Source organism: Drosophila innubila, assembly GCF_004354385.1.
Source record: "Drosophila innubila isolate TH190305 chromosome 2L unlocalized genomic scaffold, UK_Dinn_1.0 4_B_2L, whole genome shotgun sequence".
NCBI lineage: Eukaryota > Metazoa > Arthropoda > Insecta > Diptera > Drosophilidae > Drosophila > Drosophila innubila.
The window spans coordinates 809,685-822,924 of record NW_022995372.1 but is presented as its reverse complement, the minus strand read 5'-3'; the positions used below and the strand labels follow the sequence as shown (position 1 = coordinate 822,924).

General features: G+C 35.3%; 3 protein-coding genes across 3 annotated transcripts; 2 read left to right on the top strand and 1 right to left on the bottom strand.

Moving 5' to 3' along the window:
- The first annotated feature begins 546 nt into the window (after positions 1-546).
- Positions 547-1,534, top strand: LOC117779552 (seminal metalloprotease 1-like). Its single transcript, XM_034615784.1, is given in 2 exon segments — positions 547-769; positions 829-1,534. Coding segments are annotated over 2 exon segments (771 nt in total). The 3' UTR covers positions 1,377-1,534.
- A 6,697-nt stretch (positions 1,535-8,231) lies between these two features.
- Positions 8,232-8,777, top strand: LOC117781151. Its single transcript, XM_034617891.1, has 2 exons — positions 8,232-8,324; positions 8,386-8,777. The coding sequence occupies exons 1-2, from the start codon at positions 8,286-8,288 to the stop codon at positions 8,719-8,721; spliced, it is 375 nt and encodes a 124-aa protein (XP_034473782.1). The 5' UTR covers positions 8,232-8,285; the 3' UTR covers positions 8,722-8,777.
- A 2,520-nt stretch (positions 8,778-11,297) lies between these two features.
- On the bottom strand, positions 11,298-12,144 carry LOC117779551 (seminal metalloprotease 1-like). Its single transcript, XM_034615783.1, is given in 2 exon segments — positions 11,298-11,830; positions 11,890-12,144. Coding segments are annotated over 2 exon segments (756 nt in total). The 5' UTR covers positions 12,113-12,144.
- Positions 12,145-13,240: the final 1,096 nt, after the last annotated feature.

Below are 13,240 nucleotides of genomic sequence, written 5' to 3'. Positions count from 1 at the left end.
GATCGGTCTTTACTAATGCTTAATTTACGACCTATCCTATGATATAAAATTTACATTCCGAAAGTGAATCGGTTAAGTTTTGACAAGGCTATAAGATTTTAAAGCTTTCGAAAATGGCTCATTACGGTTACTGTTAATAGTACTTACCAAAATCAGCATATAAAATTAGCAATTGTTTAAATTCTGTCATGTCAGTTACATTTATTTTTCAGTTTTTTTTCGATTCATATCTGTTTTAAAATGATGCAAAAATTTGTCGTTCTGTTAAACGAATTTTGGTTTTTTATTTTTTATTTTTGCATTTGTAGTCCCCTAAAGAGACTGTAATTCTAATCCAGCAATAAAAACAAAAAAGCCAGCAGCTGGAAAAATGAAAACAATGTTGACCTGATATCGAGAGAACGTTTTCGACCGCCATAAGAAACTAATAACATCTTAGATTTTTGATTAAAGCACCTCAATCAGACCAAGATAAGAATGCCAAAAATTTTTTTAGCAATTATGGTTCAATTAATCTAATTGTAAATTTTAGTGGATTAGTTGAAAATGTGCAGAGCGTGTAGTAGTTTCGTCTTTCTGTTGCTGGGCTGTCTGTGGCTGGGTGTCTTTTCTGCACCACACAGCATACCACGGGTGGAAACTGATCCGGAGTTGACAGCGGGATATTTTCAGGGTGACATGGACGTGAACTTTCTACGGAATGGCGAAATAGCTCCAACTCGTCACTGGCCTAATGCCACAGTCTACTACAAAATTGATAAGGAGTTTGGTGGGTTGTATGACAAATAAAAAATTCATATTTTCCATTTCAATAATTGATTATTTTAGGCGCTCCATATGTGGCATATATTGAAATAGCCATGAAGTTCATTGAGCGCGTCTCCTGCATAAGATTTCTTCCTGCCTTTGAGGAGACTTTGGACTATGTTTATATTATCGTCTCCAGCTCGAGCTGTGGCTCCAAGGTTGGTTATCGTGGCGGTGAACAGACAATAAAATTAACACCCGGCACTTTGGACAGCGGTTGCTTTAAATTGGGCACCATTCAACACGAACTACTTCACACCTAGGGCTTCCATCATCAACAATGCTCCCCAAATCGTGATGAGTTTGTCCAAATTGTCGAAGAAAACATCACCGAGGGCAAGGAGAATAATTTCCAAAAGTATGAGGAAGATCGTGTGGGTGATTTTGATGTGGCCTACGACTACGGCAGCATTCTCCATTATAGCTCAATGGCCAGGACACGAGGAGGGGGCCAAGGGAACAAGTGGATTTGCGGCCATTACATCTTTGGTCTGGGACAACTGCAACTGAGCCATGGACTCAAAATCTACACTCAGAAAAAAAACTCAAGATTTCCATACTTAAACTGAGTAACTGAAAAGCTGACTAAGTTCGGTAATTCCAAAACTGAGTACAAATATCTTATTTCTAACTCATTTTTGCAATAAGGAAAATCTTAAAATGCTAATTTTCTGGAATACTTTAAGTGCGCTTTGGGATTAATTGCAGTCTTCAAACGATCCAAATATACGAGTTGAAGTACATTAAAATTTAACTGATAGATGTACTTTCTAGTAAAAAAAATTCTCTTTTATTTAGTTCATTTCAATCTTGAAACACTATTTTGAGCATACACAAGAAATTTACATAATATTAGTGTGAAAAGCACTGTTACCTCTATGGAGGTATATCAAAAAAACTCATAGTTTTTATATTTGGCATGGTTACAGTTCGGTTAAACTCTTTGTACTGACTGACTGGGCCACTGATCACAACCCTAACCGTAAAATAGAGAGTTAAATTTTCACACAACATAGGTTATAAAAACATAGTTATAAAAATAACTAAATTTTTGAATCGCATATTTTTCTGAGTGTAGTGTCTACAACAGACTGGAGCACCGGAAGCTCAAGCTGTGCTGTTAAGTAGCCTCGAGTCCCGAGTCAACGTCGCGTCCTGGTTAACGATCAACTTGTAGCAACTGGCAACTAGCAACCGGACTTGAAGTTTTTTCGATGCAGATGCAACGGATGGAAGTGTTTCATTCAACCAGCGAGTGTATTTCTCTCCCTATCCCTATCACTTCATCTTGAAATGCAGCCCCAATCTCTTTATGACTATTTCATTGCCAGTTCAACAGCTGTTTTACTGCAGGATATAACTGCTAGCTATCTTAAATCCTTACTTAGCTGGATTTAGTTCTTTTCTATAAATTTCTTGGAAATAAAATCCATTAAGGAGGGAACTTATGTGAAATAGCAGAGTTATGAATTAAAATTGTTTTTTTTGTTTTATTAAATGAAATGTTTAAACAAAATATCAGTTTGTCGTCATGTCAAGCTTTTTTGTTCACAAGAAAATATATATAAATCTCATTTGTCATTTGTCCCAGGCACAGTTGTCGGTCGACTAAAGTAAAGCAAGTGATCATAAGGTGATAAGTTCAACATTGTTATCATTTTCCCCACGTGCTGATTTTTTGTTTCGCTCTCACAGCAACAAAAAGCCATCAATGTAAAGATTAATAATACACATTTAATCATTAGTTCATTGAAATCCAGACACTTTAGTTGATAATCTGAAACAAAGTCAACCTTAAGCACATATTCGCAGTTATTAAGCCCTTGCTATTTATTGAGAACTTAAAGTTTTAAAGATCTGTGAAATTCTAACATTTTATTTGATTTTATTTTTCTTGTTTGTTTTTTAATTGATCAAGTACAGATTTCGATCGAAAACATTCAGATAAATTAGCAACTTAACGAAAAATATTCTTTTAAAGAGAATATCATTATTCTGAGCAAATTTATCGTATACTTCATCGAGGGAATCGTCAGTGTATCCAGCTTCTTTGGCCACACGTATCATTTCAGTAGCCCTACTCTGAAATTCAGCTAATCGATCTCCATCAAATTTATCCATCTCCGTCACTCTTGCGAGCCCGACATTCGCTACTGGACTACCATCTGGATATTTAGACAAAATTTCTAAAAAATCCATTTGAAACGTAACGACTTGCTTGTCCTTTTGTGCCAAACGTTCATTTCGGGTTTCCCAATGATCGACAAAATTCTGCGTCTTTTCCATATCCGGTGGCTCCATCATATTGTTGTCTAGAATCATTTTGGCCATGGAAAAGATTCGCCTAAAAGACTCCTGTTGTATCCTGATAAAAGTCTGTTTAGATTGCTGACTGGAACAGCACTCACGATGACCTGCAATCATCTCAAGTATTATAATAACTAAATAAATCTGTTTGTTATTTGTTCGTTGAAGACATCACATTATCGGGCCTCTTCCGAATTCCAAAAACGAGTGGAATTGCCGCAAATCAAGTTAATTGCTGTTCCGAATTTCGCAAACCGATAAGAATTGTCGTTTTGAAAACGTGTGTTGTTAAGCGAGCGGACTCAAAAGTAAATGCTACAAAAAGCATTAAAATAATTCCCTTAAACACTAAACTGAAAATTCGAATAGCCTTGAACATTTTCAAAATAGTTTAACATCACTACTTCAACTGTTTAAAGTTGAAGTATATTTTAAAATAATTTTTAGTAAACATCTATAAAATATTGCATACAAAACAAAACCGAGCGGCAATGACTAAACCGAGCTATTCTGAATTCCACCACCAAGCAAATAACCTATGGAGAAGTCATCCCATACAACTGAAAGTGTCTCAGATAAAAGCATGACGGGGCGTCCACTGGGTAATTTTTCGGTGAGAGAAATTATTTTTGGTTTCGATTCAGTTGGCTGGCCGAGCTCGTTGCTGGCACAGCAAGCGAAACACAAAACATGCGTGCTATGGAATGCCCTTTAGCTATAAAAAATAATTGTCTTTAATATTTTATAAAGAAAAACTTCGTAAATCTAATAATTTTACAAATGTAGATAATAAAAAATATGCGATGTGTTGTTTTTATAATTTTAAATATTTATTTGCGTTTGAAATTTCTTCATTAAAAAAATTTTTTTTACAGGGTATTAAAGCTTACATACAATATTTAAAGGGAACAGACAGCACATATGCGCTACCCCTTCATGCCCCTCGATGCAATTGAGTCAAATTGGACTCAAACTGCAGCAACGGTGGGATGAATAGGATAAAAAGGGAATTGGCAAATTTTCAAAAAACCACGTTGCTGCAGAACATGCGGACGGGAGTTCGATTTTAACAGCGGTCAGCGAAGGTTGCAATTTTTTTGTCGGGAGTCGTTAAGTTTGTCTGCACGTTGAGCAGCGTTAGATTCCATTCTACGCTCCCGTGCCATTAAAAACTGTTCCCGCGACCGAACGAACAAGTGTGCTGATTTAATCAAACGCTGTGTCACCTTCGGCGAGCTGTGCTCCGGATTGCCTACGGTGTGTGAGGGACAACGGTTGCCAGTCGACGCAGAGGACGTCTGACGTCAGCAGCGTTGGACCAACGTTCCAGCTCCAGCATCAGTGGGGGAAGCTTCGCATCCGTCTTTAAACCAGCAGAAGGCTCATCCAGGCAGACCCGAGTGAGTCTATTCCAATTGCTCCGCCACATCGTTGGCAACCCTTTTTTTTCGTTGTGAAGAGCTGCAATTAAAAGTCGTCTTCCTGTCCCTGTGCCGCCCCAGGAAATACATTTTCACTATTGTTTTAAAAAAAATGTGTTAATGTTTATTATTATAAAGAAAATGGAACGTCATACAAAAAAGAAAGAAATCGAACAAAACAAAATCATAAATTATAACGTATTAAAATTAAAGTAAAACTTAATTGAATTTACAATACAATTTGTTTAAATTAAATAAAATTAAAAATTAAAGTAAAGTAAAAACATAATAAAATTAGAGTAAAGTAAAAATAGTAAAAATTTAAAGTCAAATATAAATATTAAAGTAAAATTAAAATTTAAAGTAAAGTAAAGTAAATAAAAATAAAAATCTGTAAAAATTGAAAACAACAGTTTAGGAACAACACGAGACTCTAACAATCAAAAAACACACAACCATATACACTAGATATTGTATATTTACATATATATATACACAAACACAAACAATATTCGCCCCTTTACCCACCCAGAGAGCTCTTTAGGTAGGCAAGGTAGTAATTAAGTTGATAAATATTACATTTACTAAATTACAACACAATACACTTATTACACATAAATTAACCACACTTTACCAATTCACACATATATATATATATATATATATATATATATATATATATATATATATATATATATACATATTTACTTTGTTAATTCCGCGGCGTCTCCGCTCCAGCATCTTGCCACTGGTGGCAACATCGTTGTGTTCCTGGTCTGTCTGTTTGTTTGTCTCTTCATTGTTGCCGTTTTAATGTCGTCAAGAAAACTGTAAATACAAAATATTAAAATTAGTCCAAATGTTATTAGAAACTAAGAAATTGAAATTATATTTGCCATGAGAACGAAGATGTATTATTAATCTTTACATTGATGGCTTTTTGTTGCTGTGAGAGCGAAACAAAAAATCAGCACGTGGGGAAAATGATAACAATGTTGAACTTATCACCTTATGATCACTTGCTTTACTTTAGTCGACCGACAACTGTGCCTGGGACAAATGACAAATGAGATTTATATATATTTTCTTGTGAACAAAAAAGCTTGACATGACGACAAACTGATATTTTGTTTAACATTTCATTTAATAAAATTAAAAAAAAGCAATTTTAATTTATAACTCTGCTATTTGACATAAGTTCACTTTTTAATGGATTTTATTTCCAAGAAATTTATAGAAAAGACTTAATCCAGCTAAGTAAGGATTTAAGATAGCTAGCAGTTATATCCTGCAGTAAAACAGCTGTTGAACTGGCAATGAAATAGTCATAAAGAGATTGGGGCTGCATTTCAAGATGAATATACAAGCCACATGCTATGGTAACAAGTCCCGGATTTGGAAAGCAAACGTCCTCCGACCTTACACACATTCACACACACACACTCGCAGATGGCAAGTGATGGGGATAGGGAGAGAAATACACTCGCTGGTTGAATGAAACACTTCCATCCGTTGCATCTGCATCGAAAAAACTTCAAGTCCGGCCTGGGGCCAGTTGCTACAAGTTGATCGTTAACCAGGACGCGACGTTGACTCGGGACTCGAGGCTACTTAACAGCACAGCTTGAGCTTCCGGTGCTCCAGTCTGTTGTAGACACTACACTCAGAAAAATATGCGATTCAAAAATTTAGTTATTTTTATAATTTTGTTGAGGTTTCAATTTTAGCGGGATTTAGAGTTTTCCCGCAAAACTAGCGGTTTTTTCAAAAAGTCGTAGAACAAACATTTCTAGATTTTCGAAAAGGAATCAATCCCCATCATTACATTTTAGCTTCTTTAGCGCTTTGATGCAAACAGACAAACAGACAAACAAACTGACTTTTCATTTCATTTTGAGAGGTCCACTAAAATTTTCAAATTTATTTATCTTTTGAACCAGTTATCGGATTTGGGTGATTGAGGTATCAATCGACGCGTATTTTTAAGTAAAAAATACATAATTTTACCAAAAAGCCCCAACAGTCCCATTAGCTGCAATTATTTAAATTTTTCCCCTCCCACTTACACCCCCGTATCTTATGACCCAGGTTGGTTAGAAAAAGTTTTAGTATGCCATTTTGTAAGTTAGGGCTAAACCTTTCGATCGGTATATAACTCGATCTGATCGAACAGTCGTAGCAAATTTTCCAACTTAGCTGTATATAGTGTTAGTCGCCTTTCGCACCCTTGGTGATGCTTTCGTCACTAACGCGAACTGCCGTCCGCAGTGATTGGTTGCTTGCATTTTTGCATTAAATTTTTGTTGTCACCAGCTGATTGCCTGGCTTGTGCATATTAACACTAAGCATATAAATTATATTTAATAAAATAAAGCTTCAAATCACTTTTTTTTGATAAATGGCAATTATGTGGATCAGTGGCGTTTCCAACAACAAATTATAATAATACTAAAAAAACAATATCAGAATATCTTGCGCAGTTTACAAGTTATTAATTAATTTTATAAAACTGCTCAAATTCCCCATAGTGCTCTGTTAACGCGCAAGCAGCGCGCGTCGAAAAGTCATACAAAATGAGAATATTCATCTCTCGCTCTCTTTGCACATACTTGTCCTTATGGAGCCAGACAGAGAGAGATGTATTTGGGCGCGCAGGCTCATCTCTATGTATTCGTGCATCTTACAATATGTATGGGCTGCTGAGAGAATTGACAACATCGCTTTGTTTATAAGTTGCTTCCCTTTAAATATTGTATGTAAGCTCTAATACCCTGTACAAAATTTTTTTAATGAAGAAGTTTCAAACGCAAATAAATATTAAAAATTATAAAAACAACACATCGCATATTTTTTATTATCTACATTTGCAAAATTATTAGATTTACGAAATTTTTCTTTATAAAATATTAAAGACAATTATTTTTTATAGCTAAAGGACATTTCATAGCACGCATGTTTTGTGTTTCGCTTGCTGTGCCAGCAACGAGCTCGGCCAGCCAACTGAATCGAAACCAAAAATAATTTCTCTCAAACGTCGCGTCCACCGAAAAATTACCCAGTGGACGCCCCGTCATGCTTTTATCTGAGACACTTTCAGTTGTATGGGATGACTTCTCCATAGGTTATTTGCTTAGTGGTGGAATTCAGAATAGCTCGGTTTAGTCATTGCCGCTCGGTTTTGTTTTGTATGCAATATTTTAAAGATGTTTACTAAAAATTATTTTAAAATATACTTCAACTTTAAACAGTTGAAGTAGTGATGTTAAACTATTTTGAAAATGTTCAAGTTTATTCGAATTTTCAGTTTAGTGTTTAAGGGAATTATTTTAATGCTTTTTGTAGCATTTACTTTTGAGTCCGCTCGCTTAACAACACACGTTTTCAAAACGACAATTCTTATCGGTTTGCGAAATTCGGAACAGCAATTAACTTGATTTGCGGCAATTCCACTCGTTTTGGAATTCGGAAGAGGCCCGATAATGTGGTGTCTTATCTGCTAGAAAATCCTAATTTGCTGTTTTGCATTCAACGAACAAATAACAAACAGATTTATTTGATTTTCATAGAACGGAAATTTGGTTGGTCAGGGTTAATAGGGTCAAAAAAACATTTGTTGATAGCCCCGAATTTTGACATTATGTCCAAATTCATATTTATACTATCAGGGTAAATTTGAATAATCTCTTCAAGTCGTATATATAAGCCGGTGAATGGCATTCTGATTTTAGTGTGTTTTTTAAACTAATAAGAATGCGTATTATTCTCGTCACAGTCAGTCTCGCTCTCTTGGTATGTACCCTTAAGAGAACAGGGACAAAGTATGATATTATAATACTTTAGGTGATTGCAGGTCATCGTGAGTGCTGTTCCAGTCAGCAATTTCAAGGATGAGCTAAAGGACGCTGCTGAGCAGACTTTTTTCGAAATTAATTCTAAATATCGAGAATATATTCCAACAGGGAAGTTCATAATCCCAAAACTGACGGAGATGAACGAATTTGCTGAAGATCGATTAGCTGAATTTCAGAGTAGGGCTACTGAAATGATACGTGTGGCCAAAGAAGCTGGATACACTGACGATTTCCTCGATGAATTATACGATAAATTTGCTGAGGATAATCTTATTACGTCTAAATCTATGCATTTCGTTAGTTTGCTAAATTATCTGAATGGTGTCGATCTGTAATTGCTCAAGTAAGAAACATTTAATAAAGAAAAATACAATCAAATAAAATATTAGAATTTCACAGATCTTTAAATCTTAAAGTTCTCAATAAATAGCAAGGGCTTAATAACTGCGAATATGTGCTTAAGGTTGACTTTGTGTTATGAACTGGTTGTTACTCTGTGGGCCGCGCCGACTAGCTCATCGGAACTATTCACGGGTGTTGTTTCAACCCTGGCCCGCAGTTCACACAATCGATAAATCATCGCTAAACTGCCGCTGCCTCCCTTCCTGAGACGGCATGCATTCCTCGTCTCCCATATGTTGGCCACCCGAACGGGCCAATCTCAGCCTGCGTTGGACATCTCGTTTCCCCTCCCCTTGTACAAAAAAAACTTAGCCGGATACATCTTCGTTCTCATGGCAAATATAATTTCAATTTCTTAGTTTCTAATAACATTTGGACTAATTTTAATATTTTGTATTTACAGTTTTCTTGACGACATTAAAACGGCAACAATGAAGAGACAAACAAACAGACAGACCAGGAACACAACGATGTTGCCACCAGTGGCAAGATGCTGGAGCGGAGACGCCGCGGAATTAACAAAGTAAATATGTATATATATATATATATATATATATATATATATGTGTGAATTGGTAAGTGTAGTTAATTTATGTGTAATAAGTTTTGTAATATATTGTGTTGTAATTTAGTAAATGTAATATTTATCGCTTAATTGCTACCTTGCCTACCTAAAGAGCTCTCTGGGTGGGTAAAGGGGCGAATATTGTTTGTGCTTGTATATATATATATATGTAAATATACAATACCTAGTGTATATTGTTGTGTGTTTTTAAATTGTTATAGTCTCGTGTTGTTCCTAAACTGTTGTTTTAAAATTTTACAGATTTTTATTTTCTTTACTTTACTTTAAGTTTTAATTTTACTTTAATATTTATATTTTACTTTAAATTTTTATTATTTTTACTTTACTTAAATTTTATTATGTTTTACTTTACTTGAATTTTTAATTTTATTTACTTTAAACGAATTGTATTGAAAATTCAACTTAGTTTTACTTTAATTTTAATGCGTTATAATTTATGATTTTGTTATGTTCGATTTATTTCTTTTTTTGTATGACGTTCGATTTTCTTTATAACAATAAACATTAACACATTTTATATAAAACAATAGTGAAAATGTATTTCCTGGGGCGGCACAGGGACAGGAAGACGACTTTCTTGCAGCTCTTCACAGCGAAAAAAAGGGTTGCCAACGATCTGGCGGAGCAATTGGAATAGACTCACTCGGGTCTGCCTGGATGAGCCTTCTGCTGGTTTAAAGACGGATGCGAAGCTTCCCCCACTGATGCTGGAGCTGGAACGTTGGTCCAATTTGACTCAATTGCATCGATGTGTATTATTAATCTTTACATTGATGGCTTTTTGTTGCTGTGAGAGCGAAACAAAAAATCAGCACGTGGGGAAAATGATAACAATTTTGAACTTATCACCTTATGATCACTTGCTTTACTTTAGTCGACCGACAACTGTGCCTGGGACAAATGACAAATGAGATTTATATATATTTTCTTGTGAACAAAAAAGCTTGACATGACGACAAACTGATATTTTTTTTAACATTTCATTTAATAAAATTAAAAAAAAACAATTTTAATTTATAACTCTGCTATTTGACATAAGTTCACTTTTTAATGGATTTTATTTCCAAGAAATTTATAGAAAATACTTAATCCAGCTAAGTAAGGATTTAAGATAGCTAGCAGTTATATCCTGCAGTAAAACAGCTGTTGAACTGGCAATGAAATAGTCATAAAGAGATTGGGGCTGCATTTCAAGATGAATATACAAGCCACATGCTATGGTAACAAGTCCCGGATTTGGAAAAGCAAACGTCCTCCGACCTTACACACATACACACACACACTCGCAGATGGCAAGTGATGGGGATAGGGAGAGAAATACACTCGCTGGTTGAATGAAACACTTCCATCCGTTGCATCTGCATCGAAAAAACTTCAAGTCCGGCCTGGGGCCAGTTGCTACAAGTTGATCGTTAACCAGGACGCGACGTTGACTCGGGACTCGAGGCTACTTAACAGCACAGCTTGAGCTTCCGGTGCTCCAAAATTCAAAAATTTAGTTATTTTTATAATTTTAATTTTTTCAATGCGTGACCTCGGATTTGACCCCCGTGCAATTCAAATTTCGAAAAACGCCGACTTGTCAAATATAAAAACTATGAGTTTTTTTGATATACCTCCATAGAGGTAACAGAGCTTTTCACACTAATATTATGTAAATTTCTTGTGTATACTTAAAATAGTGTTTCAAGATTGAAATGAACTAAATAAAAGAGAATTTTTTTTACTAGAAAGTACATCTATCAGTTAAATTTTAATGTACTTCAACTCGTATATTTGGATCGTTTGAAGACTGCAATTAATCCCAAAGCGCACTTAAAGTATTCCAGAAAATAAGCATTTTAAGATTTTCCTTATTGCAAAAATAAGTTAGAAATAAGATATTTGTACTCAGTTTTGGAATTACCGAACTTAGTCAGCTTTTCAGTTACTCAGTTTTTTCTGAGTGTAGATTTTGAGTCCATGGCTCAGTTGCAGTTGTCCCAGATTAAAGATGTAGTGGCCGCAAATCCACTTGTTCCCTTGGCCCCCTCCTCGTGTCCTGGCCATTGAGCTATAATGGAGAATGCTGCCGTAGTCGTAGGCCACATCAAAATCACCCACACGATCTTCCTCATACTTTTGGAAATTATTCTCCTTGCCCTCGGTGATGTTTTCTTCGACAATTTGGACAAACTCATCACGATTTGGGGAGCATTGTTGATGATGGAAGCCCTAGGTGTGAAGTAGTTCGTGTTGAATGGTGCCCAATTTAAAGCAACCGCTGTCCAAAGTGCCGGGTGTTAATTTTATTGTCTGTTCACCGCCACGATAACCAACCTTGGAGCTACAGCCCGAGCTGGAGACGATAATATAAACATAGTCCAAGGTCTCCTCAGTGGCAGGAAGAAATCTTATGCAGGAGACGCGCTCAATGAACTTCATGGCTATTTCAATATATGCCACATATGGAGCGCCTAAAATAATCAATTATTGAAATGGAAAATATGCATTTTTTATTTGTCATACAACCCACCAAACTCCTTATCAATTTTGTAGTAGACTGTGGCATTAGGCCAGTGACGAGTTGGAGCTATTTCGCCATTCCGTAGAAAGTCCACGTCCATGTCACCCTGAAAATATCCCGCTGTCAACTCCGGATCAGTTTCCACCCGTGGTATGCTGTGTGGTGCAGAAAAGACACCCAGCCACAGACAGCCCAGCAACAGAAAGACGAAACTACTACACGCTCTGCACATTTTCAACTAATCCACTAAAATTTACAATTAGATTAATTGAACCATAATTGCTAAAAAATTTTTGGCATTCTTATCTTGGTCTGATTGAGGTGCTTTAATCAAAAATCTAAGATGTTATTAGTTTCTTATGGCGGTCGAAAACGTTCTCTCGATATCAGGTCAACATTGTTTTCATTTTTCCAGCTGCTGGCTTTTTTGTTTTTATTGCTGGATTAGAATTACAGTCTCTTTAGGGGACTACAAATGCAAAAATAAAAAATAAAAAACCAAAATTCGTTTAACAGAACGACAAATTTTTGCATCATTTTAAAACAGATATGAAACGAAAAATAACTGAAAAATAAATGTAACTGACATGACAGAATTTAAACAAACAATTTTTCACATTTTTAATATGCTGATTTTGGTAAGTACTATTAACAGTAACCGTAATGAGCCATTTTCGAAAGCTTTAAAATCTTATAGCCTTGTCAAAACTTAACCGATTCACTTTCGGAATGTAAATTTTATATCATAGGATAGGTCGTAAATTAAGCATTAGTAAAGACCGATCGTTCTGTTGTCAGTATCCAGGAACATGCGTACCAAGTTTAAAAAAAGATATACAGGCCTGTTTTAATTTCCGAACGTTTTCAAAAAGTATTCCCAATTCCGACCGAAATGGACTTCTTTTTACTTTTGGAACTCGGTTTCGAAAACGTTTTGATCACTGCGGACGGCAGTTCGCGTTAGTGACGACTAACTATATATACAGCTAAGTTGGAAAATTTGCTACGACTGTCCGATCAGATCTAGTTATATATTGATCGAAAGGTTTAGTCCCAACTTACAAAATGGCATACTAAAACTTTTTCTAATTCACCTGGGTCATGAGATATTTTTGTATTTTTTAAAAATTTTTATCAAAAATACGCGTCGATTGATACCTCGATGACCCAAATCCGTTAACTGGTTCAAAAGATAAATTAATTTGAAATTTTTAGTGGACTTTTTAAAATGAAATGAAAAGTTAGTTTCTTTGTTTGTCTGTTTGTCTGTTTGTATCAAAGCGCTAAAAAAGCTAAGATGAAATGATGGGGATTTATTTCTCTTTGAAAATCTAGAAATGTTTGTTTTACGACTTTTTCA

Excerpts from the sequence above, each read along its gene's own strand:
- LOC117781151 (XM_034617891.1), top strand. The coding sequence starts at position 8,286 with ATGCGTATTATTCTCGTCACAGTCAGTCTCGCTCTCTTG. Across the intron at positions 8,325-8,385 it reads CAGTCAGTCTCGCTCTCTTG|GTCATCGTGAGTGCTGTTCC; the intron begins GTATGTACCCTT and ends AGGTGATTGCAG.